General features: G+C 44.0%; 2 protein-coding genes and 1 long non-coding RNA gene across 5 annotated transcripts in view; 2 read left to right on the forward strand and 1 right to left on the reverse strand.

Annotated features, from left to right (window-relative positions):
* The window catches only part of map3k22 (mitogen-activated protein kinase kinase kinase 22), a 48,923-nt gene extending 41,305 nt beyond the window's left edge, over window positions 1-7,618 (forward strand). The window contains exons 16-18 of the mRNA XM_061805553.1: window positions 1,929-2,058; window positions 2,652-2,829; window positions 4,871-7,618. Of these exons, the coding sequence (XP_061661537.1) occupies window positions 1,929-2,058; window positions 2,652-2,829; window positions 4,871-5,108 (546 nt within the window). The 3' untranslated portion in view covers window positions 5,109-7,618. The remainder of the gene's footprint in view (window positions 1-1,928; window positions 2,059-2,651; window positions 2,830-4,870) is intronic.
* A 1,382-nt stretch (window positions 7,619-9,000) lies between these two features.
* Window positions 9,001-19,355, reverse strand: LOC133492669 (LIM domain and actin-binding protein 1). 3 transcript variants are annotated; one of them, XM_061805184.1, is made up of 10 exons: window positions 19,105-19,355; window positions 17,816-17,955; window positions 17,662-17,737; window positions 17,229-17,591; window positions 16,948-17,020; window positions 15,710-15,855; window positions 15,427-15,474; window positions 10,485-10,615; window positions 9,288-9,468; window positions 9,001-9,206 (listed from the first exon to the last, which is right to left on the reverse strand). In XM_061805184.1, exons 2-9 carry the CDS (start codon window positions 17,941-17,943, stop codon window positions 9,312-9,314), a joined length of 1,122 nt encoding a protein of 373 aa, XP_061661168.1. In that variant the 5' UTR covers window positions 17,944-17,955; window positions 19,105-19,355; the 3' UTR covers window positions 9,001-9,206; window positions 9,288-9,311. The 3 variants fall into 3 exon arrangements, with proteins under 3 accessions (XP_061661168.1, XP_061661166.1, XP_061661165.1); XM_061805182.1 differs by having other exon boundaries at window positions 17,816-17,991; XM_061805181.1 differs by lacking the exon at window positions 19,105-19,355 and having other exon boundaries at window positions 17,816-19,089.
* Window positions 9,457-26,180, forward strand: part of LOC133492670 (uncharacterized) — a 71,339-nt gene continuing 54,615 nt past the window's right edge. Inside the window, exons 1-2 of the long non-coding RNA XR_009792721.1 lie at window positions 9,457-10,082; window positions 21,147-21,247. This is a non-coding gene — a long non-coding RNA (uncharacterized LOC133492670). The remainder of the gene's footprint in view (window positions 10,083-21,146; window positions 21,248-26,180) is intronic.

A 26,180-nucleotide genomic window follows, 5' to 3' on the forward strand; every position in this document is an offset into this window, starting at 1 on the left:
GGGTTTGACTCCCTCGTCTGGTTTGACTGCTGACCAGTCCATGAGCTACCCTAATTTCCGCATAGATAGAAAAGTGCTGTAAAAAACTAAATGGACGGAAGACGTGAAATCATGCGCATTTTTTTTTTCTGTCATGGTTACTTCAAGCAAGAAAAATTGATTATCTATTTTCTTCATTTGTCAGTGGATTTTGAGGACTAAACGGAAAATAAAGTGTATCAAGATAAAAGAAAGTTATAAAGCTGCAAAAATAAAGCCATAATCTTACAGTCATAAAGCTGTAAAATTATGAAGTTAGTCCATATCGAGTTTATAACATTACAAGAATGAAGTTTTAAGATTAAATTCAAATCACCTTTACAAGTGTATTTCTGTAGTTTTATGACTTCTCACGATAATAAAAAAAACTTTTTTTTTTTAATCATGATCCTTATAACTTTACATCTCTATTTTGAAACTCACTGGCTTTATCTTTGTAATATGTCATCTTTACGCCAACTTTTTATTCTCATACCGTTACACCTTTATCCCCTTATTCTGGTAACTTTCCGACATTATTTTTCTCCGTCATATTCCGGCTCGGTGCTAAACACCCCTTTTTAAATTCCACTTCCAAATGAAAGAAATGTTTCGGTAACTACGAGCCTTTTTTCGACTCCTCCCCCTCCCAAATGCAGTTACCGTAATTCCCGGCCTACAGAGCGCTTCTGTATATCAGCCTCACCCAGTACATTTGTAAAGGAAATACCATTTGGTACATACATACGCCGCAGCTGTGTGAAAGCCGCAAGTGCCCACATTGAAACCCTCATTGAAATACGAGATATTTACAAAGAAAGACGGTACACAGTAAGAGTTCAACGCTAGTGCTAATGCTAGCGCCGCGCTAAAGCTAGCACAAACGCTAACAGGGCCGGTTAAAATCAAACTTAGCGGTAAATATCACTGAGACACGCCAGTAGCACAGCAGCAACACGCTAGTACAGCCCTAACACTAGCGCAGCGCTAACAGGGCCAGTAAAAGTCACTTCCTCGGCACTTATGTTCCAGTTTAATGCTAACGCTAGCGCCGCACTAACAGGGACGGTTAAAAAAAACATACCGGTAGAAATGACTAAGACACAGTAACACGCTAGCACAGCACGAACACGACCGGTGTGATGGTCTGAGCACTGCCCTGTGCTGAAAAGTCCCCTTGTGATTAATGCGCACGCGTTACCAACAGGGGAACTCTGGTTACGTAGCCGACGCTCACTGGGAAATCCCCCACTCTCATTCCTCCTATGTCAACACAACACAAACACGATAAAATAGCTAACACAAAATAGGCGTTCAAGAACAGACTCGATGAGCCACAACGGCGAATAGTCACCAATGTTGAACGGGTGGTCCCAAACAAGCCAATGTTCCTCCCAGCGGGTATTCCAAGTTAGCCAAAGTTCCAGCCAGCCCAAAAACGAAAGGCAGCCGGCGTCCGTGTCCGTTAGTGTTCCAAGCAGCGTAGTTTCCCAGAGCAGTGGGGAAAAGAAGCGTCCTTGTCCGTCTTTCTCGTCCTTATATAGGCACTCCTTGAAACATTTCATACACATAATAGCGGACGTGAATACTCCGCGACAAGTTGTCGAATGGCACACGGGACGTGTCAGACTGGCCGGAAGTGTACAAAATATACGCTCATGCGTGTTAATCACAAGAAGACTTTTCTGCACCGGGAGCGCTCAGACCATCACAACGGACCGGTAAAAGTCAATTCCTCGGCACATGTATTCCACCGGTCGAGTGCGTTTGAGAGGCTCCCCTCATGCCAAGCAGTGTAAATCCGTTTCAGTTGGAACTTTCCAAGCACGCGTTCAAAGATGATCTTCTAACAACGCTCCCGGGATCTCTCCCCCTCCTCTCCCTCGCCCCGTCTTCGGATTTGTGCTCAGGGTTCGATAAAAGACCAGCTGAAGGCCTACGGGGCTTTGACGGAGAAGGTGACGAGGCGATACAGCCGGCAGATCCTGCAGGGCGTCTCCTACCTGCACAGCAACATGATCGTCCACAGAGACATCAAAGGTAAATTAAAAAAAAAGAAAGAGACACATTTTCCCACATTTTCCGCTCGGAAAATTGGCTTCCGGAGCTCGTCTGCGGCTAAAAAAAAAAAAAAAAAAAAAAAAATCGTCCCACGCCGGATGTGAAATGATTTGGTTTAGCGGTTCAGAAGCGCTTTGAGTCACTTGACTTGAAATGTTGCGTCTGGCCTGGAAAAAGAAGATAGCGGGTGGCCCGTTTGAGCGTATGTGCGGCTGGGATTTTTCCACCATGAGGAATGCGGCGCGGGACTTGTGCGAGGCGTGTTTACGTTTATTCGGTTTTCTGGCAAGGGGACAAGACTGATTGATTGCCTTTGAGTTTTCTGTTTGTCAACTTCCTTCTTTATTTTTGTAAGTGCAAAGCTTATTCTACTGACTCTACACTTTATTCTTTGTTCCATTGCATATGTATTTTTGTTATTCGTGACTTTATTCATGCAACATTTCTCATGCCGTTACAACTGCATTCTCATTTTGCAATTTTTATTCTTATGAATCACATATGTGTTTCTTGTAACTTTATTACCGTCACTAATCCGTCGCCGACCCGGTCCCGTCTTTCCTCCCGCCAAGGCGCCAACATCCTGAGGGACTCCTCCGGCAACGTGAAGCTGGGGGACTTCGGGGCCAGCAAACGCATCCAGACCATCTGCATGTCCGGCACGGGCATCAAGTCCGTCACCGGGACTCCCTACTGGATGAGCCCGGAAGTCATCAACGGCGAGGGATACGGACGCAAGGCTGACGTCTGGTAAGAAGCGGCGAGCACGCCTGCCTCCAGGGGTTCCCGGATTCGAATCTAGCACCGGTACACCTCCATACGGATTCGTCCCGTTTCGCAAAAGTATGTCGCTGTAAAACCGCTGTTACATTTCCGCGTTGAAAATAGAAATCATTATACCGAACAAGGAGTGCTGGCTTTGGAAAATATTCTTTTTAAAATGAAATCAAGTCGTTTAAAAAAAAAAAAAAACAACGGTATTGCTGCTTGTTTGCCCCTCCCCTTTTCTTTGCTTGGTTTTTAATGGACCTTTGCGGTGAGGATCTTAAGCTCCGCCCCCTTAGCTATGTCCCACAAGCTTCCAAAATGGCGATTGAACAGAACATGTTTGAACTCGGTTCTCTATTGCGTATTCCAGATAATATTGGGGTATGTTTTTTTTTTTTTTTTTTTGCCAAATGCGTCAGACTTGTCCAAGAGAGTTCTACAGAGAGGTCTCATTTATTTCACGCGAGAATATGTACACGGAATTAAGATTATGGACGCAATGTCAGAGTTTCAGCGAAACGTTGGCGATCGATGCAAAAAAAAAAAAAAAAAAAAGTTTGACCATACACTAAAAAAGTGAAAGTTGTTCTCCTGCAATGTATAAAGCACTGATAATAATTCAAACAAACACAGAGACGATACTTCTCCCTCACTTACCTTCGAACATACGGCCTTGTTTGTTGATAATGTCCACATTTAGTTGTACGTGCGCTCTTCCGTGAGCCTTAATCCATCATAGACATTTCGTCAACTGTGTTTTAGGGTTTGGAAAATGAATCATTCGGGTTCCTTGTAAGCTAGCAGGATATCTTTCGTCCCCAAGCGCATCTGAGGACCATTTTGTTCGTAACATTAACTTTTCCAAGCGCACGCTACTGACAACCAGCATTGCTTGAGGGACAATATGGTGAGAGGGGTGTGGCAAGCCAGGGGTTAAGACAATGTGGCTATCTGATTGGCTATTATTGTACAAGTGATTGACAAGTCGGAAAGGTCCATTAATGACACGATTGACTCGTAGTGGGGGAATAACCTGAAAAGGCTTTGAGACGGGACTACATCGCCCTCTGCTGTCTGCCGCCATTTTAAAACTTCTACACAGGCCCTGTGAAGTTTCATATTCCAAAAAACATGCAAGATAGGTTCATTGAGGCGTTATTCGTTCAAGACTTGAAATTGTCCACAGGTGCAAATGTGAGCTTGTATGCATATTTTATTTTCGCCGTATCTGCAGCTTCCACAGACTGGCAACCAAAGCAGTCCTTGTAATATTCCAATTCCATTGAGGAAAAAAATGAAAATGTAATTTGGCAAGAAATGTTAGTGTTGCAGAAATAAACTAGTACTGTTACAAAAACATGGAATATTCCGGGAAACTAATGTATGATAAAAATGATTTTACTGTTTAATATTTTACAATTTTTTCTTTGAAAAGTGCAACTTTATTCTTGCACTATTTCATCTTTTCATCATGAAATAAAATATTTAAAATGCTATTTTGGCATAATTAGTTATTCCGGTAATATTGCCAGGATACTAAAGACTTTTACATGCATAAATTTATATAGTATTGTGAAAATAATGTAATTTTGCAAGAATTGTCAATATGTATTGATGTTCTGGTAATGTTAAAAAATATATTTTTTTTATCAAATTAAGAGCAAACTAATTTTACATTCATCACAATTACAACTGTCATTAGAAATGGTCATACAATAATAAAGTCATGTCAAAGTTAATTTGTCATTTTGCAAGAATATCTTCCCATTTCCTGAAAATATTTTTCTGGAATGCATTTGTTTGAATTTTTTTATTTTGAAAGGAAAACTGTAGTATAATGAAAATATTAGTAGGATTAGTTTTTTTTTAATATTACAAGAAAACAAATCTTGATTTGAAGGAATACAGTTCATATATATTATTTAAATTATCCATTTTAATTCAGGAAACTTTAAAAGATTTTTATTATCTTGGTATCGAAACGAGCTCATATTGTGACACGTTTTCGCCGTGTTGCCTTCAGGAGCGTGGCGTGCACCGTGGTGGAAATGCTCACCCAGAAACCTCCGTGGGCCGAGTACGAGGCCATGGCGGCCATCTTCAAGATCGCCACGCAGCCCACCAAGCCGGCCTTGCCGGAGGGCGTGTCCGACACCTGCCGGGACTTCCTGCGCCAGGTCTTCGTCGAGGAGAAGTGCCGGCCCACCGCCGACGTCCTGCTCGGACACCCGTTCGTCCAGGGCGGCTTCGGCCCCAAATGACTCGGCGCCCCCTCCCTGAACACCAACACTCCGCTAGAGTGAGGACTTAGCGGCAGAGAGCGTTATGGGGCCGATTTGCTACCTTAGCTTAGCATCAGTGCAGCTGTGATTGGCTGTGGTAGTACTGTAAACGCCACTCATTAGCCTCCGTTAGCAGGCGATATTTTTATATGACAATGCAAAAAGAAAAAGTCATCCTGTTTTTTTTTTTTTTTTTTTTTGTTTTTTTTTCCATCGAAGCCTTACAATAAGACTGGAGCCTCGGAGATCCTGCAAAGTGGCCTAATCGGAGTCGTAACAGGAGATACGGCACGTGCAGAAAACCCCATCAAAGTGGGATTTTGTCATCCAATTTCACGCAGGCTGTTGTCGACGTGGGCGGAAGTGGCAAAGTCAATTTGAAAATGCATCGTGATCCTGGATAGCTCTCTATTGTCGGGATCCCGATATCGCATCGAGCTACGATATAGATGTGATTCTGCGATTAGCCGATATGAGAGGCACAACCTATGAAAAAGTGTCACATCAGAAAGCCAAAATTTTTGTTCTTGGTTCCAATATCAAGAATGTGCGGCGATACGTCGCCTTTTACACACACAAAGGAGATATATCAATATGTATATCATCGCAGTATAAAGCGATGATACTTTATTGTGATACCCCCTAACGATACAGTTGGGTTAGCTTTATTGTTCTATTGGCTAGATTTACAATGTGTCAAAAAAAAGTGAAGGCCGTAATTCCCGGCCGAGCATTTGTGCCACACTAGCGTTAAACTCTTTGTGAACCAAGGCTTATAACCAGGTGCGCTAATGCTAGCTCGGCGCTAACACTAGCGCCGCATGACCGCATAAACCGCAGGGTTGAAAGCATGTGGAAAAATGTCGCGGCTTGTAGGCCGGAAATTACCGTACTCTTATTGACCTAACAATATGAAATGTCACAGTCCTTTCTCATATCTCTAGTTGACAATATCTTTGAAAAATGTTTGTGGGTATTTTAAACTTCTCACCGTGTTCCTTGACAGTACATCGCAATACCGCAGTTCCACGATGTAATAAGTCGAATCGATATTTTGAAAGAGATTCACGACCTGGTCAGAAATAGCAATGCCGTATTGATACCATGCATTACAGCATCGTTGTTTTCGCAGTGGCCTGTTTCACGCAGAGATCCCGCATCAGAGCCGTAGCAGAAGAAAAAGTTTACCCGGGGGGTGCCTTTAACGCAGAACCCAGCGAAGGAAGGATATTGCGGGTCCGTCTTCACGCAGTTTCACAGCATTGCAAAATTACTGGGTGGACCTAATACTCATCGCGCAAAATTGCTGCCATAACAAGAACATTTTTTTTCCGCCAGTGCCTTGTACACAGAACCCAGTGTAGGCGGGGTACTGTCCCAAACTTCACACGGTTCTGCGTCTTTGAACACAACAGGGCTTCCCTAGCATTCCCTTACTGTTACGGCTCCGATACGAACCCGCGAGGCAGAACACGTCTTATTTTATTCATTTTTTTTTTTTTAAACATAACGGAGGGATCCGCCTACTCTCTGTTTAGATTGTACATTGCACTTTTTAATATCGGGCCGCCGTTATTTTTTTCTTTTTTTTACGCGACATGCCGGATAATCAGCGAATATTTTTCTACTATTTTTTTATACACGTGAGAGTTTCACACAGAGAAGTTTTGAAAGCAATACCGGCAACTCCTCCCTGTTGTTTGGGGGTAGACTCGAATCCATTCCAGTCTGTGGCCAAAGAGAATGTTGAAGCACATTCAAGTGTCGTTGTTGCTTATTTACAGCCGGTAGGGGGGGGAGGGGGGGGCGTGTGCTCCCCCCTTTTTACTTTACCAGTATTCGACTTTGTTTCTTCCCGCGGCCTCGTTCTACGTTCTGGCAGCTTCTAAATCCGATGCAGTCCAATTTCAATCACTCCATCGCCTTTATTCTACTTTCTACACTGTATATGGAACAAAGCAAGTCACCCCCCCCCAAAAAAAAAAAAAATAAAAAAAAAAAAGAGAGGAGGGGGTGTTGTTTGGCACTTTTGAAAAGGAACGATCAAATGTTTTTATTTCAACCTTGACTGTGCCTTACCTGCTTGGAACAATGCTGAAACTCTTTATATATATATATATATATATATATATATATATATATATATATCCTGTAAATACATACAGTTCTGCACTTTTATATGACATTCTAAATACACAAAGGACATAAACTGTGCTCCACGGTAGATTGTAATACAACCGAGACCAGGGTTCGGATGATCGTCTCTTTCTGAGGCTTTCGATTGTGACATGCTTTTTGTTTTTGTCTGAATGACAAAGCCGATTAAAACGAAAAACAAAAAAGGAAACTGCATCACATCATTCATCTTTTGTACATTTGACTTAATAAATCACCAAGTGGGCTTTATTTGTCTTGATTTTTTTCAACTGCTTTTAAAGCTCCACTGTCATGAAATGCATGATTTTTAGTATGTTATTAATGGAAAAAAAAATGGCAGCCAGTATGGAACCATCTGGTTTTTCACCACAAAACATGATTTTGACATATGTGGATTTTTGTAATTCCCGAAATTAAAATCCTCTCGAGGGATTTGTTTTCGAGAAGAACCAGTAAGTGACGTACAGGGCAGTAGCGCACTCAAGCGGTCTCGTCTGTTTATACTCGTTTTACCTGCTGGAAGGTAGCTAGCTCATTGTTCCTTCGTGCTAGCCGAAATGCCGGCTCGTTGCATTGCTGGAAATCACTTGAACGCTCGGGAGGATGGATTTACCCTTCATAAGTTTGCAAGAGACCCGGTCGTGAAAATTTATTCCACGGGTGCAAAGGACGAGAGGTTAGTGGGTTCCAAATGAGAGATGTGTATACAGCAACTAAAAAAAAAACAATAGTTGGGGTTGGGGACGTAATCCGTAAGTCAGGGGTGCTAAATGTATTGATGTGCCACCCCGGCCGAAGCCGTGGTCAGCGGATGCGGCGCCGCCGAGGTGGCTTGTCGCGGCGCCAGGCCGCGGTAGCTCATCTCCACGGGTGAGGTGGATCAGAAGGGGAGGCGGTTTGGCCGCGGCGTCATTATCATTGCTGGCTAGCGGTGTTGTTTATCCCCGCGGCGGAGGTGGATTGGATGGGGAGGCGGTTTGGCCGCACCGTCGTCGTCGCTCGCGGGCGCCGTTGTTCATCTCCGCCGCATAAGTGGATCGGACGGGGAGGCGGTTTGGCCGTGGTGTCGTCATTGCTCGCCGCTGCGGAGGTGGATCGGGCGGGGAGGTGGTTTGGCCGTGATCCGCATCTCATCTAAATACGGCTCAAAACGATAACTAAACGATAAAACTGTAATATTGCCCCGGTCACTTCACTCGGTTGTGAGACGTTCTCTTCTTTGAAAAGAGCTGCCGTGTCAGAAAGGGCGTGTTCGTCCCCCATCGCAGGTGGCACACCGTTTTCTCAATGGCGAATGTGCCAGTGTGATGTCACGAACAGACAATCGCAGCCAATATGGCTACCACTTGAATGTCGAATGAGACTTCCTCAACTTTGCGCACGGACGATGCGCTCTCCGCTCATATTTATTTTTTTGTATAGACATTGAAGTGAATAATATTACATGTATTTTCCATTACAATATCTATTTTAGAATGTTTATAGGCATGACACTTGACCTTTAAGACACTGAATCCCATTTCTCCCTCACGTCGTCAACATGAGCAAATACAATACTTGATATTGTGACAGCAGATTAGCTATTATAGTTTTTATTTATTTGAGGGCATTAAGCACTCCCGGACCTAAAGGTGTTTTATTTAAAAAAAAAAAAAAAAAAACATATTAGTGTAATTTTCTCCCTGTCCCAAACTCACTCACTTGAAAACAACAATGAGAGTTTATTTCTTTATTATTGTCATATAAACTCGGTCATCAAATCTTCAACTGAATCACTAATTGAAAAATCTATATATATATATTTTTTGCTCATAATGATTAAACATTTGTAGCGATTGCCATACTTAGAGGAAGAAATAAAAAGTAAACAATCATCTTGTACATTATTTTATGGCGCCTCCTGCACAGCTTCCGGGTTTTCTGCGTTGTCAAGAGCACGAGAAGACAGTTGCATTATTATTGACGATAAATGATGTTGCGTTACAGCTCGTGTTTACTCACGTGATCACACCGGGACGGAACTCCCTAAGCCTCCGATTCGGCGCAGGCGGTCTTGAGAAGCCATCGGTTCTTGTGCTGCGTGCGTCCAAAGCCCTCGTCGTAGTTGCCTTTCTTTTGGAACAGTTGCCGGTAGTGGAATACGCAGTAGAATTCCCCGTGTAACGGTGCGTAATTGATCATGCTACGATTTGAGCACAAAGTTGAAGGTTACGGGAATGCAAAAAATAAATATGGAAAATAAAATCAACTTAATCGGCACTTGGCATTCATATTCGCACAAATAGACGATTTAAAGTCTTCAATGCTTTTTTTTTTTTTAATGTTGGAGGAAGCATGAGATCCCTGAGAAAACCGATGCAAGAAGGACTTGGGCTGAAATTCAAACCCAACAGAACTTTGAGGCAAAACTGCAAACCACTAGTGCACTATGCTGTCAGGTCAAATCTTTATCCTTCGGTTTGGTCGTTCCTTTCCGTTTTTTTTTTTTTAGGATTAAGTGGCGTAAAACGCTAACAATGCAAAAATAGCAATAATCAAGAAGTCCACATGAAGAAAAAAAAAAGGCTAGATAAAACATTATTCAAAACTACAAAACCTAGCATGTAAAAGTGCGACTGCTAATTAGGAGGCCATGTTGGAAGAATTATTTCCGGGGTCATGGCCAAAAGTTTCTAAATGGTTGACGTCACGTCTTTTATTTTGTTGGAAGGCATAATAACGGCTTGTGGAAGGACAAAAGCTCTTTTTTATTTAAAAAAAATAGCAACTTTAAACATCTTTGGACAGGTTTAACAGGTATGATTCGTTAACTGTTCTTAAATGGTGACGAATTCGTGTCCAATGTTATAATATTTAATATATACAACATAAGGCATGATGTGAAACAACAATGTAAAAAAACGAGTTTTTGGGTGGTTGTGTTATGTTTTTGTTGAGATTTTAATTGCTTTATTGCTCATCTGCGTTTCCCAAAATGAGTTTAAATCAAGTTGTTTGATTATCAAAAATGAAGTAATGTGGTTTGTTTGAGCAATCACTCTGCAAATGGAAAAAAACAAAAAACAAAAACGTTTGACCTTATTGAATGTGTATAATCAAATGCCCGTCCCTGATTTAAGAATCATATTTAGAATAGTTTTGAAGTTCCTATCCAAGCTCTATTTTGTTTGGCCAGTGATTGGGTTTCCGACGTCTCACCTCAGTGTTTTCTTGCACTTTTTACAGCAGAAGCAACGTTTGTGAAAAATGTATTTGTCCGCGGTCATTTTTTCCATGGGGTAAACCGGCTTCAGACAGGCTGAGCACGTCTCTTGGCGGCTCGGTTGGAACTGATGAGACAAGTGAGACGGGCGGTTGAAAAGCAGTGCTCTGTATTTGACAGCAGCGGTACATCCCGACAATATGAAACCCACCATCAGTTATCAAAAACTGAAATTCTGTACACAACAGCCATCGTAAATCAGCTAGAAAAAGTAGTCTTCTCGCATTATGGACTTTGGTTAACGGGCAGCAGAACCTCCGACTGTGTAGCGAACTGATGTGAATCTGTGTCTGGTGTTTCTGGTTCAGTGGTGACAACGGTCGAGGTGGTTAAAGAGTAAATCCTGTTGCCGTGGGCGTCCATCCCATCGTAGTTTTCTCTGACTGTCTTGGTGCCCGAGATTCTGCTCCCCTCCTGGTCAGTTTGCACCTCCAGTGCGCTGATCTCTCGTTGCGGCAAGCTATTTCGAGCAGGGCTGTTACGCTGAAGCACTTTGGTCGAGCGGAATTTCTCTGGACTGTGCCGGCAAGTTGAGCAGGTTGTGGCCTCTTTCGTGAGAAGTTCTGGTTTGTCTGACTTTCTAGCAGCTGACTGGATAGAGATGAACGCGGGTGAACATGGAGGAGCTTCTCTGATCTTTGGGGTTCTTTCAGCGCCTGCGTTTTGGCCTCCAGGTGGAGCTGTGGGATCTTCTTTCACCTGTAGGGATGCCATTTTGCTCGAGCTGATGCTTATTCTGCTAACGTTGCCAGACTCGGGGGATCCTCGTACACTTCCTAACGACTCCTTCATCAGGCAAGATAGTCCAGCAATATCAGACTCTGATTTTAAAGTCGAGACAGAATAAAGGGCCTTATTTATGGCTTCCTCAATGTCAACAAGCCGTGCTAGCGTTTGTTCCTTAAGAGTCATAATTTCCTCACTGGCTCTTTCGAGATCTCCAAAAACATGTGCCACCGAGGACTGACTCTCTGTGGCTAATGGCGCCTTTGTCTTCTCTTTGTGTTCTGTTTTCGCTTTCTTGGGCTTCTTTTTGTTTGAGGGCACCACCCATTCGGGGACGTTCTCGAACATTTTTCTCAGCGACCTCACGTCAACCTTGCCGGTGTCCTCCCCGATCTCTTCAATTCGACTGAGGATGCCCCGCAGCTCCTCTTGCTTTTGCAAGTTGTCGAAAATTTCCATGGCAGCCCCGATGTCGCCCTGCATGATCTCGTCGATGTGGACCGAGAGACGTTGACGGCGTTCATCCTCCGTCTCAGTCCTTCCCCTCCTTGCCCTCAACTCGACCTGGCCTTCCCGTTTAATTTCTTGCTCATGTTTCTCGTCTTTTTTGTTACCTTGGATTACTGCACCGAGTACCGAGGGTTGCAGTTCTGCACCGACCTGCCCAGGAATGGTTGACATTTGATTGTCACATTGGGTTATTTTTACTCTTTTGGGTTTAACAGGAGGTCTCTTCTTTGAAAGGTCATTTGTACTCCCCAAGTTTTTGCATGCCTCGTTGAAATCTAAATGGGATTCCTCCGTTTCAGTCATTTTTTCTTCAGCCAGGATGTCCTGGGAGACTTTCTGCTGGGCTGGTTCCTTTATCTCTTCACGCAGGTTGTCTTTGTCATTTTTTTCCCTGGGGACCAGTGAGCCACGGAGTTGTTCTTCTGGAAAATCCCGAGGGTTTTGTAATCCTTCACCTAACCTTCCGTGACTCACTACTTCATGTTTTGACTCTGTACCGGTGTTAACTTTAGACATAATTTGTTTGTCAGTCTCTGTTGAATTTTTATCTATTAATAGCTTTGAATTTTCTGTGTTTGAATGGTGTTTTTGAGGTTTGATTTTCAAATGCTCAGGCTTTGGAGGGATGGCTGGCTTTGGTCCAACAGGCCTTTTCATTTTCTGTGCACTAGTGCTTATTGACTTTGCGTTTGCAGTACTTGTCCCCATTTCTGGGACCGTATTTGGACACACTTGAGTTTGGGATGCCACATCTTGGTTATGACAAAAAACTTCAGCATTTTTCACCATTTCTTTGGAAGGTTTTGAGGAGTTCCGGTATATCATAGCTGCTTTGAAATCTCCTCTGGTGACATTAATGTTGGACCTCTCTAAGGAGTCCAATGCTGATTGTAGCTTTCCCCGAAAGACAATTTCCTCTTCCCCTTGCTGTTTCTCTGAACTATCTGGAGAAACCACAACAGCTTGACAGTGTTGTACCCTGACATCCTCTGTGCGAGTTACGTTTTTACTGCGGGTTTCCTCTGAAACCATGTGATCAAGGCACTCAGTTTCATGTTTAATATCTGGTACTGAATTGATCATCAAAACCATTTCCTCTGATTTTCCACTGTGATAGGGAGATGTGTTGGGTTCCTGGTGTATTACTTGCAAATTGACATCTGGTGCCGGGGTAATGGGTCCATCAATATATTGTATTGATTTGTTTTTCTGTTTTTCTTGCGATAAATGGTGTAAAGATTGCGCTTCCATTGTAGCTTCTTGGAGGCAGTGGATCGCATTTTGGAGTTTTGAAATTTGTTCATCATCATTATTAACTGCAACCTCATTTGATTCAGCCTGGACAACTCGGTCCCCACACAGAATCTCAGATTTCCCGACACTGACGGAATCCTTTGATTCTTCATGAACTTGGCGGTCACACGCGACGATTTTATCCTGATCTAGTCTTTCAATGGGAACATCACAGTCATTCATTGGAGGTGCGTGAATATTCTCCAGGGTCACATTTTGTCTTATCAAAGACTTTGACATTGTGGTTGAACTAGAAAGGTCTTGATTGGACTCCCTCTGGATTTGTTCTCCAGAGAAAATGTTTCTCAGTCTCTTAACATCCACCGGTGCCCACTCTGGATTACCCTCATCTGCCAGATCATCTCTCTGTTTACAGTCCAGAATATTATTACATTGTACCATCATCTGTTTAAGAGGAACTTCCTCCTCTTCAACCGCTGACTTTGCCAGAAGAGTTTTGAAATCATCCAACTCTTCCTTTTCACTGCAACTCTTAAATCGTTTCAGTGACACTTCAGGGCTCACCGATTCTTGACAGATGCTGTCTGGAGAGATTCGGGGTGATGTTCTTTCATTCGTTCTTGTAAAATCCTTCTGAGGACAATATCGCCGCACGTCTTCCTCATCTAAATACTTGAAGAGGGAGTAAACAATAATGTCTGCAGTTTTGTCCTCCTGGATGATCACTCCTTTTCTGAGAGAATTGTCTTGATTAAGAATATCCTCCACTAGTTGAACCACATTGGCAGTGTTACACTCTGTAGCCTGGCTGCCGGTGAACTGATTCGGGTGTACGGGTACGTTGACCAATGTTCTTTTGATGCTTCCTTTGCAGGCCTCTCTTAGGTAAGTGACCTGAGGCTTTAGATTGGCCCGTGGTAGCACACGGAGTATGAAATTTTGGAAATTACCCTCACACACCTCATCATGAGTGATCTCGGCTCCGCTCTCCGATAATACGTACTTGGCCTTTTTAGCTCTCATTGTCTCGTTCACCTCGATGATCGAGCCATCTGAATGAATGGCGTTGAAGTGATAAAGAGAGCTCAGCGATTCCTTGAGTGTCTCCACCATTGCCTCCACCTCGTCCTTGTTCTGATGTCTTATTTTGTCAAATGGCATTGATTCAAACAAATGCGTTTTATTCTTGACCTTGACTGCATAGCCATCGTCAAACGTTTTGGGTTTTGCCACCTGACTATTGGAATGTTCTATGTTTTTGGATAAGAATGGATTGTTTTGCATAAGAGATGCCCTCGATTTTATACCGTTTTGCTGTTTTCCCTTAACTTCAAGACTGGATGATTTAGTATCGTCCTTCACTGTGCTATGATTAAAATCGCATAGCCTTTGTTTGGGTTCTTCTGTCCAATTCACATTGCTGGATTCTTGTGGGTGCTGTAGATTCTGGGTGTCACATTTCTCCCTCTCTTGTTTTTGGATTAACCCAGTCAGAACTCCAGGAGTAAAAACCTTACCTTGAACTTTATCTGGATTTGACTGAGATGTATCTACACATTGACTCTCAAATATCTTTCTGGTTGCCTGGACATCTACTCTGATAACTTCCTCCTCACACTCTTTACTGGGCTGGGAACTAGTAGTCGCTGTTTGGTCAAGAGGACGCCTCTCGTCTGGGTGCTCGAACGCACTAGATGATTTACTGATGTTGCCTTTTTTGACTATTTTCTCTGTCGTGTGCTTCCTGGGGGTGTAAACTGACACTTTAACATTCTGGGAACTGTTCTCAAATATCAGTCGTCTGCAGCGGACCTCTCCCTCGTATCCGGTTTCATCAGGTATCTCCTCCGTCTCCGAGCTCAAGACCTCAGCCAGCTCATCGTCTACAACTTCATCCAGCATCTTTAGCTCGGGGTGTGTGTGCTTCAGGAGTCTTCTCAGCTCACATTTTTGCCGTTGTTGATACAACCTTTCTTTGGACATTTGGGATAACAAGAATTGTTGTGACTGCGTCTCAGGGTTGTCCTCTGGTCCTTGCTGGTGGTTGTCTTCTCTTTTTGGTTGGCTTTCTTCTGTCATCTTAGAAGAACAAAGTGATGCAGTCATCATTTGGCTCTCAGTCGGTTGTGAAGATGCCATGCTTCAGTCCGTGAAAACATGCTTCAGTTATCTAGATCGTGTTACCTTCCAAATACCACCCGATTGATGCACATCATCAGTTTGTTAGCCGAACTCCAAAGTGGTCAACAACTGTAGCCACTTCAAATGTGAACCAAACAGATGAAACAAGTGTAGACTCTACAAACAACGTGCACCTGCCTTGTCAGTTACACCGCAAACGTTATGCATTAAGTTTCTGGAGGAAAAATATGTGCAACTCTAACTCACCTTTATCTGTTGCGCTTGTTTGCCAGTTTCAGTTGACTGATATTGTGCCTGGTGGGATACATAAAAAAAAAGTTCAAGTGCTATTTTTAACCAGCATTGGAACTTAACGGTAATTAACAACAAAAATATTCCCTGATCCTGAAATAGCAGATCAACAAAAACAGAATAGAACAAGAGCACAATTCCTTAAAGTCTGTAAAGATTCCAGTGGTAATAAAACTAGGAATTAAAAGCATAAATTCTGGAGATAGTCGAGTAGATGAGATAAAATTCAGATAGTTACGGGTTTTAAAACTCTGTGCTTTGCTTCGTGAGTTGCCACTTTGGACAGATAAAGTGCAGACAAAGCTTTGACGGAGACACACAGTTTCTCCCTCTCTTGGACAGAGGAGTTTTCTCGGAAGTCGGTGACTGGCCTCTGTTTTTCATCTGCAGATAAAGCACAACTTCACACGTAAGATGCCGAGATGCAATAAGACATGTCATGGTGGAAAAACAAAGCGATAAAACCTTTGATGCTATCGGGATTTTGCTACCGCGCTCACGTCGAAGCTTTTACGTAGCAGCTGCCGTGCGTCCAAATTAAAAATATACCACTTGTCATGGGAAGGGAAGTTACCTGACTCCCCTGACACACATTCTGACGTACTGTAGTCTTGAGCGAAACTACACACAAATCAGCACTCACCATCAACTGGCGTATCCTTAAAAATCAGTCTCTGTGTCTCTCTTAGTAATTTCGTTTTCGTATCCTTGCTGCGCTCACAAGCTATCTGGCACTCCTGCCCGAGTGACAGCTGACCGTCGCAAACCCACGCTTGCATTTATTCCGGGGTTCGTACACAAGCTATTTCTGTCCCGTGCCGAAGTGGTCCACTGCATTTGCGCCAGGTGGAGTCACTCACTGGCTGTTGCAAAGTCAACCCCTTCACGTTTTCATTCATACCACGAGCTACTTTGACCCCCAGTCAGGCTTAGCTTTCTAGGGCCTGGTAGGCACATAGAATCTAGGGAATGTGCCCCAAGCGAGCTGTTTTACTTTTTAGTTTGGCTTGTGTTGTGGAACTAATGTGACACATTGTTGTCGAGCACTAACCGATGCTAACACAGTTCTAAAATGATGGTCGCTGAATATATTTGTATGAAAATCAGGAAGTGCAGAAGTTAATAGCGCTCAGTTCATAACTTTGTATCGTGAATACAATGCTAAATAGCTTTTCAGAACAGTCCCTGTCCTTAATATTGTCAGCTGGGTGAGACAGTAGTTCAAAATAAGTTGTGTGTATTTTACGTAGTGCTTTTTTAATGAGGGTTCATCTGTGCAAAGTTTAACGTAGATCAAAGTCTGGGAGTAGGTTTGTGTTTATGGTTTTATGGTACTGTAATACACAACTAAATGGTGCATGTATTAGATACTTTGAGATCCCAGTTTCTGTGGCGTGACTTCCAATTAGAGACGTACATTATATTTGACGTAATATTTTCATTCTATCGGGAATGATAATTTAGTCTCGTACTCACCGGCTTCAGAGACCACAGTTCTTTCAACATTTCCAATTGTTTTCCTTCTTTCTGTCCGGGTTTGCGTCTCCGCCTGAATGAATACAGTACGAAAGTATTGCCACACATGCCCAAGAAGGGGAAAGGAAAATATGGAGTTGATCTGTCGCATTGCAGCTACTTTATAACTATTTAGAGAAGACTTGTGGGACCTTTTGAATATTTAGTTCCTCCCGCAGCAAGTTAAGATATCACCTTTGCGACTGTACTCTCTTTTCTGTGTATTCAGTATGTTTCTTCACCTTTTGTGGAGCATTCCCTTCCTCCGCGTCTCTCTTACTGGAATGCACTGAGGCCTTGCAAGCCTTCTGCTCCTCTGCTAACTTCTTCATCTCTCCATCCGTCACTGGCTCGGCATCTCTGGAAGGCTTGGCTTCATCTGCCAATCTGAAAGCGCTTGCCGGCTTATTTCTCGACTCAAACCGTGCCATCAGGGACTCGATTGACACGTTGGAGTTGCTTTGAAGGCTTCCCGTGGATTTGCTGCGACTCAAACTGGTTTTAGGCAAAGAACGTTCCCATTTGTCGTTTCCGGTCTTGGGAGGCTCCAGCTGAGGTGCTTTGCTTTCCTGTGGGCCGTTCACTGGTGGAGTCGTCACTGTATTCTTACATCGGGAAAAGGTTCTGTTAATTCTACACATAAGTACATCAATATGTTGCAAAGTGGAACGTTACCGCTTGAACTGATGGCTTCGGTTTTGTGTCACTTTTTTTTGAAGTGATGGGATCATCTCCAGTTGTGGTTTGATATCTGTTTGGGGCATAAGGAAGCATTAAAAATGTATGCATGGTTTATTAAAATAGATCACCAGGACAGTACTTCCTGCACCTTTGGACCAACTTGGACACGGACACAGTCCTGCTGATAATCGTGGCATCCATCCTGGCTGGTTTGTCGTATGATGTGTGGACGCTACGCAGCGACTGGCTCCGCGTCATCGTGCTCTTCATTTCCATGGTCGAGTGAACCTGTAATTTTGGGCTTTTTCCAATGTGTCTGATGTTCTGATGGTTAAACAGTTGGAGAATATTTTGACTGGCGAGGGGCATTTTGTCAGTCTTACTGTCAACAGAAAGTGGTTCCTCCAGTCTCATTAGGCTGAGTTTATACGACAGAACTTAGTGCCCCGTTCCGAGTCGTGCCGATATCTACTTCCATATATATTTCAAGTGATACATATCTGATATGGCTGTTTACATTCACAGAACACCTGCAAGATCTTGCACGGATAATCCCTCACTCACTCCACAACTGTCAACACGCATCTTTTAAGACTAGGTAGGGGTGATCGGAATTGCCGATAGCTAGCGAAGCTGACTACTACGCTCTCCCGCAACCATCATATTTTCACATGTGCAGACGTATGACGATTATTGTCTTGTTGGCCGGGTATTCTGCTACTTCGCAGAGCATGATAATCCAGAGATGGTAACAGACAGACAAGTCTAAAATCATCTGTAAATTGATTATTAGGCGAGACTCAAAATCCAGGGGATTAGTTATTGCTCGTCCTCTAGTTGTAAATATCTGCGGGGTAGTAAAGTCGAGTTTAATCAGTTCAATCTAGTGTGTATACATCTCCAAGTAGTGTACAGTAGTGTGACGGCGAGCTGACATTGACGGTTATCTGATCTGTTTACACTGCGCTCTAATTGGTTTGTCATTTTTAATGCGTATTTGAGTGGACTGATTCCCATCTGAAGATTTCCAATTACGAGAGTTTTTTTTCTGTCCCTGACTGACACTACCAGATCACAATCGGATCCCATCACTTCAATGATTTTAGTGTAAATTCAGCCTTAGGCAACCAGACGGTCCATACCCTTATTCAGACCTTTTTCTGATAGTTTATTGTTAGCCTATTAGCATAGTTTCCCTGGTCATATTTGAATGTTGGGGGGATAAAAAAACATGTGCAGAATTGGTGTTTTTCTTTTATTCATTAGTTAACGAGTTAAAAATTACTTACCGGGTACTGTTATTGTACTACTACTACTACTACACCTAAAATGACCTCTGCTAAATGACGGCACATGTTATGCAACATAATGAGATTAACCCCAGCAAGTTACACTCCATTTAAATATTTGTGTGGTCGGTTATTAAATAATCTTTACCTTATGGCGGCGTCACGCTGCTCCTCGAGTCGATCCGAAGCCTTTCCTTCGCGTCACAAGACTAGCGGGGCGAGACCAAAGTCCTCACAAGCGCTGACTGTGTTGAAGTCATTCCTAGTCGCGGTGGCATCAAAATCTCTCACGACGATATTAATTTCGGGTCTGGGATGGTCAGATGATTGTCGGAAAGTTTTGGTTGACGTGTTACAGTAGCAAATAGAACATCCACCACACCAAATCGAGGACATCTGTGCTTGTTTCATGTGTTGAGTTGGTTATATATTGACTAATTTACTGTACAAGATAACAACGCACACAATGTGCCCGTCTAAATATGTAAATGAACAGTTGGCCGGCTCTCGCTCGTATGTGTGTGTGTGTGTGAGCATTCTTTTCATCTTCCTCATCACTTTGCACGCTGTCATCTCACCAGCAGGTGTATGCATGACAGCAGGCTGGATCTCGGCGGCTACTGCGCGCATCCCGCCCACCGTTCCGGCCGCCGTTTGCCGGTCTCTTTGGTACCGCTCGTTTGGCTGGCTTGTTCTCGCCGGCGAGTGTAAGCGTTAACAGCCGGCCGGTTCTTGCCAGCGAGTGCACGTCTGGATCTTCTCGGCGAGTGTGCACACTGCATAGCTTATAAACGTATAAAATACGATTACTTGATATTCTGAAACTCATTCATTCAACTCAAAGATTCGTGTTAGCGCAATACTATTTCAAGTATAAAGTTATTTGGAAGATGTGAATATTTTGGATTTGTGTGTTTTTCAAGAAAATTATGTACGGTGTTTGCGCGTTAGATTTCACTTTGTTCCCCTTTCAATGTGCATTTATAGTTTTTGTCCATACAGGGGCAGTAAAAACAAGCAAAAAGCACATCAACAGCGCTTCATAATTTTTCTGCCATATATATATATTCTGCTAACTTCTCTCACGTAGCTGTTGAGGATTGCACTTTTTGTACATTTTAACATGACGATAACAATTCCCATTTTTGCCCAGTTGGTGTTCCGTGTGGCGTTTCCCTCCACTTCACACGCACACACGTGAACTGGAGTAAACCTCCGAAAAGACAGTGGCAGTTTTTGTCAGCCCACACAATTCCTTCTTTCTCTCTCTCTCTCTCTCGTCTTCCCATGAATAAGCCCTCAGACAAAGAGAGGAACACTCGGCCCTGAGGCCAAAAGGAGAATCCGTCCCTGACTGGAACCCTTGCGGCCTCGGAGGCGCTGCACAGATGAAAGGGAATACGTGATGTTGCGCCTTTTGGACTGTGAACCCTGCAGTGTTGACAGGCTCTTGTCTGAGACCCCCCCCCCACACCAACCCCCCCTTTTTAAACATACTCTCCAACAACATTGGCCAGCTGTTCAAAGAAAGGTGGAGGTGTGTGTGTGTGTGTGTGCGTGTGTTCCGTTGCAGGTTGGGTTCAAATACCCGCAGCAAAAACAGACGCTGAGTTTGGGGGAAAAATTGACTTTTTTTTTTTTTTTTTTTAATATTTTTTATCTGAAAAATTCGGTCTCAGGTGTGCCTGCCCATCCATCAACTGTGAAAGTACATAATCGATTAAGAATTCCCTTATCTGCTTGTGAGTACTAACACGCCTGCGGTTATATAACAAGGGTGGTTTACTTACATGATAACTTGGTGTATGAAGTGCTGCCTCCATGAATGAAAATCTCTGCATTTGTCTGTATAGACGTTTCTTTTAGTAACGGAGTCTGTCGTCGTCAGTGGCCCAGCAGTGTATGTAGCGTGGTGTCAAGTCGCTTGCTTGCATAATTTAAGCTCAAATTGGCGAATATCACTGAGACGAGAATTTGTGTAGTTGAAATGTACTGTAAGTTTTGATGCTTGAGGTATTTTGAAAATTCACTTCAGACATATTAAAACATCCGGGAATTGTTTTATATTGTGTGTGTGTGAGCATGGGAAAACAGTGTCTGACTGGACTGTGCTGTTCTACATTTTCCTTTGTTTGTCAAAAAGTATGCTGAGCATGCTTGTGTTTTTTTTTTTTTTTTTTTTTTTTGTAGATTCCTCAGCGTGTTGCCAAGGCGTGACGACCAGCAGATGGTGCGAAAGACCGCGCAAAAGCACACTGCCGGCTGCCGTGGAACGTTTTTCCGCCACTGAGGTTAGTCCGGGCCAAGTTGTGGCCAGCAGTGAGGGGAAAAAGGGTTCAGCTCAGTTCAGCTCAATTGAGTAGTAAACACACCGCATTGTGTGTAGTGACTGTGTAATTAGTGTACAACCCCATTATGCACCAGACTAATGCTCTCATTTCACACAAGTGCAGTCGATAATGTTATTTCTTCCCAAAGAGCCTGAATTTAATACTAGCTATGTTGTTGATGACCACACACACACACACACACACTCTCCTCATCACATGGCCGGTCATGAGTTTCCACACTATTGATGATAATAATAACATGCATCTTGACATCAGAGAGCCGCGTTTGACTCAGTATTATGCGCGCGTGTGTGTGATTCATACTTCTCCTACAAGTGGCGTGACTAAATGTTTTGATCAGGAAAAAAAAAAAAAAAAAAAGAGTCGCGCATGTTTCCAATGCATTTGCGTTCAAGGAAGTGAAAGTTATTTTAAGGCTGCTGAGTAGGGCTGGCCGGTTATGACCTGAAGATCATTTCTATAAAGCCTTCAGGTTTTTCCCCTTTTGCTGATCAGAAACAGAAATGGACAGATAATGGGAAAGTTGTTGTTGAGCCCAAGAGAAGCACGTACCCTGAGTCAAAAGTTTCCAAAATGTTGATAAATCACCGATTTTGCAACGTAAATAGGGACACTCTTGTCTTTGGAAACGATCGGCGTGATTGTCTTCTGCCCCGTTCTGCTCATACGGAATATAATGTCAAACTGATTCTGCTGTTAGTTTTCCTGGCCTTCAATTAAGCGCATGACTTTAAGTTGGTGTATTATAAAAATCCATATGAAGGATTGCTTAAATATCCGCAGTGTAGCATGGTCACGAAAGATGAACTGCGATATTGTGAGGGAATGCTTTATTCCATTCGTTTCTGCAAACTTGCAGCATTGAAAAGGAAATGTTCCCCCCCCCCCCCCGCTTCCCGCAACACATGCCTGGCATTAGTCGGAACACCCTCTCTACTTTCCACATGTGCGCGGCGTGAGTGGCGTGTTCCCTGCGTCCTTCTGCAGGTGCGCGGCGCCCGAGGTGCAACGTGCCTCAGTACAGCTGAGTGGGAGTGACCCGGCCCTAAGCCTCCCCCCCACCCCCTCTCGCCGGCGCAGACGCCGCCCACCTCATTAGTCTTGCACAGAACCGTGGCGAGGCCTCGGCTCGCATGTGTTTGTGTGTCGGCGGGAGTGCACGTTTCACACGTGTGGCCGGCGCAGTGGAGGAGCTCAAACGACGCTTCGAGTAAGCCCTGCATTCGGCGCAACCCCCGCTGACGGGGTAACGGCGTGACCGAGCACCCGGGGGTTGCAATAGGCCGCCCCCGCCGACACGCTCAACTGTACGCGGTCCCAAAAGCGGCTCTTGTTCGAGCGTCAAAGCAAAGTGACAGGGTGAATCAGTCAACAAAAATGCTGAATGATTTTGGACACGCTTGGCTGATTATCCAGGAAAGAGGCAGTTTATCGATCTTTGCATGCGTTGAATGTGACGCGTTTGAACTCTGTTACTGATTGCTTTGCCTCGGGTGCTTATTTCTGCGGTGTTCCCCCGAAATTCAGAGCTCAGACTGTCAGTGGAATGGAATGCAAGTCGGATGCAAAAAATCTCCATTAACAGCCAGTCAACAGAGCAAAATGCACGGATCTTCCACTAACAACCCAGGCTAAACCTCCACACGGCTGGAAAGGGCGACGGAGAAATTGCCAAGCAGGTTGGTGTAAAAAGGTCCACTTTGGGATCAATCGTTAGAAAATGGAAGAAGCTAAACATGATGGTCACTCTCAATCGGAGTGGAGCCCCATGGGGGGGTCTCAGTGATCCTTTGAAAGGTGAGGAATCAGCCCAGGACTGCACGACAGGACTTGGTCAATGACCTGAAAAGAGTTCCATTCCAAGAACACCATCCCTACTGTGAAGCATGGGGGTGGTAGCATCATGCTTTGGGGGTGTTTTTCTGCACATGGGACAGGACGACTCCACTGTATTAAGGAGAGGAAGACCGCAGTCATGTATTGTGAGATTTTGGGGAATAACCTGCTTCCCTCACTCAGAGCATTGAAGATGGGTCGTGGCTGGGTCAATGACCCGAAGCACACAGCCAGGAAAACCAAGGAGTGGCTCCGTAAGAAACATATCAAGGTCCTGGCGTGGCCTGGCCAGCCTCCAGACCTAAGCCCAATAGAAAATCTTTGGAGGGAGCTAAAACTCCGTGTTTCTCAGTGACATCCCAGAAACTTCACTTTTTTTAAAACTACAGTTTGAGATGGATAGTTTTATTTTAACAGTGACAACATCATCTTATTGAGGTCAGACCTCAAGGTTGACGGTTGGGGGGGGGGGGACTTTTCCAACTTTTGCAAGTTTTCTCAAACACACTGCTTTCAAGGTGGAAGCACGCACACACATCCCCCAGCATGCATTGGCAGGGAACCCGCGTCTCTTCCTGCAGGACTTGGATGTTCCTCCCTCATCCAATTCAGTGCACGTCCAGAGCTGGAATATCAGGTTTCCTGCCTTGCTTTGCACACTTTGTTCCCTCTCCGTCAGCACACAGCAGCGCCGCATCAGGGCGCTCTTTAAGGATGTTACCCACTGGCTAAAAGTGTCACCTCTGTTGTTGAGGTTGCTAGGCGATCATATATATCGGCGCAGGAGTTCTATTTGGACACTGCACAGGGAATCCAAATGAGTTGGGGTTCTTTGTGTATGTGTGTATTTCGTTCACGTTTCATATTCTGCGTATGGAACCCCAGATGACCCCCGCCGTGGCGTCAGCTGAGTCCTGGCACCGCGAGCAAGGAAGAGGACGTGGAGGAATGGCGGGCCGAGGGAGGGCACCAAGGGAGAGGGGATGACGATATAGGCGAGAATTTATGAAGTCCTACAAAAGAGAGGCGAAGCAAAAAAAAAAAAAAAGGGTGGATCTGGTTTAGGCTGGAATGAATTGCTCCCGTGTTGGCGTTCCTTTTTATCTAGTAAGTCAGCTCCGGAGGTGAAGGCCGCCAATGCAATCAGCCGCGGCAGAAAACGAGTTTGCGGTTGCACTGCAGGTCAACTCTCGTCATCCCCACCCCACCGTTTGAAATGCGATCCGGGGCCCGAGAGACGTCACTGCGCCGCGGCTTCTGGAATGTCCCGCGTAGAAAGGAGGCGGGCGCTTATCTCTTATCGCTCAGCCGGTGACCATTTGTTCTCCAAAATGGCACATATCTTACATAAGCAGACGTGTAAGAAGCCGCAACAGTGATTATTATTATTTATTTATTTATTTATTTTTTCAAAAGTGGATTGGGCCTGATTCATGTGGTAAACACACGCAGATGTTCCCGCTACGGTTATTGTGTTTTCATTTACTTGCGATGACCAACAAAGTACGACACGTGACCAAATTTGAGCTGATTGTCGGAATGTGCGGAGCCCGGTTTAGTTGTTTTTGCATTTGCTTTCCAATATTATAAACATGATTGCACTGAAGTTAAATCAGGAGCAATCAAGTCGCCTTCAGCTCAATATGCCTTTTTTTTTTTTTTTAAATGGTGGTTTTCATGTGTTTATATTGTGCAGGTATGTGACTTAATGTGTAAAAAAATGGTTGTTTCGGCCTCCGGTGGCTTTGGCAAAGCAGTCGTCTTCACCTTTAATGGGTTTGGCCTGATTTCCTCTGCCGGAGCTTAGGGGGGCCGTTAGCTGGAATCTGCTTTCTCAAGGCCGATTAGCGGCATGCACCTGGGATATTAGCCCGCTTTGATATCATTCGCGGGCAAGCAAAATTCAATCTGCGGTCCGTTGTTATGGCTGGTAAGCTTTTCTCATTGTTTAGCAAGATCCAGGCGCAGCGAAAAAGCGATCGTAACCTCGCTTAAGATGGACGGACAGAATCAAGAAACTCCGTTTTCAGTCAGCGCTGCTTGTTGATGTCGGTGGCAAGAGATCATCCTTAAGGACTTTGGATGGATTTGCAGGGCGGATCTAAGGGATCGCTTTCAGTTATGATTTATATGTATATTTGAAGGTGGATCAGGTGGTAAAGCGTCTGCCTCACAGTTCTGACGACCTGGGTTCGATCCTGTGTGGAGTTTGCGCGTTCTCCCCGTGCCTGCATGGGTTTTCTCCGGGCGCTACGGTTTCCTCCCACATCCCAAAAACATGCAACAATAATTGGAAACTCTAAATTGCCCCAAGGTTTGATTGTTAGTGTGACTGTTCTCTGTCTCTACGTGCCCTGCGATTGGCAGGCGACCAGTTCAGGGTGTGCCCCGCCTCCTGTCCGTTGATAGCTAGGATAGCCTCCAGCACTCACCATGACCCTCGTGAGGATGAGTGAGATAGTGGATGGATGCTTTTCCCCCTCATTATTGCTTGTTTCTGTACTTTTGTCAAAAAAAAAAAAAAAAGTTTACAAGGCTGGGCGCTGAGTGGCTAAAGATACAACAATCCACTCCCAGCCTAGCCTACTCAATGACTAAAGCATACATTTTAAGCAAGCAATAAAAACATTTCTTAACTTATTTTATTATACAAAGTATTTAAGCTATACATGTATTTCTACTATGCAGTTTATTGTCAGGAAAAGCTAAAAAAAATGCTTTTAAAAGCCAATTTTCGAGGGCTTGGAACGCATTATTTCTTTTTCCATTCATTGTAATGGGAAACATCGACTCGCAAAGGAAATGATGGATGTATATTTGAAGTGATGGAACATGCAAATTAGCGCAAATCATGTTTTAATTCTTCTTTCAAACAAGCTGTGAAAGGATTTTTTTTTTTTTTTTTTAAACCGAGCATTAGATGACATCAATTTGAACAGAGATGTCCAAGTTAGCAACATTTACTAGCAGCTGTCTGTTCGCAGCCATGTTGTTAGCGTCAGCAGCGGATTTCAGTGGGGATAAGCGTTGACCTACT

This window comes from Syngnathoides biaculeatus, chromosome 19 (assembly GCF_019802595.1).
Source record: "Syngnathoides biaculeatus isolate LvHL_M chromosome 19, ASM1980259v1, whole genome shotgun sequence".
In the NCBI taxonomy this organism is placed as follows: Eukaryota; Metazoa; Chordata; class Actinopteri; order Syngnathiformes; family Syngnathidae; genus Syngnathoides; species Syngnathoides biaculeatus.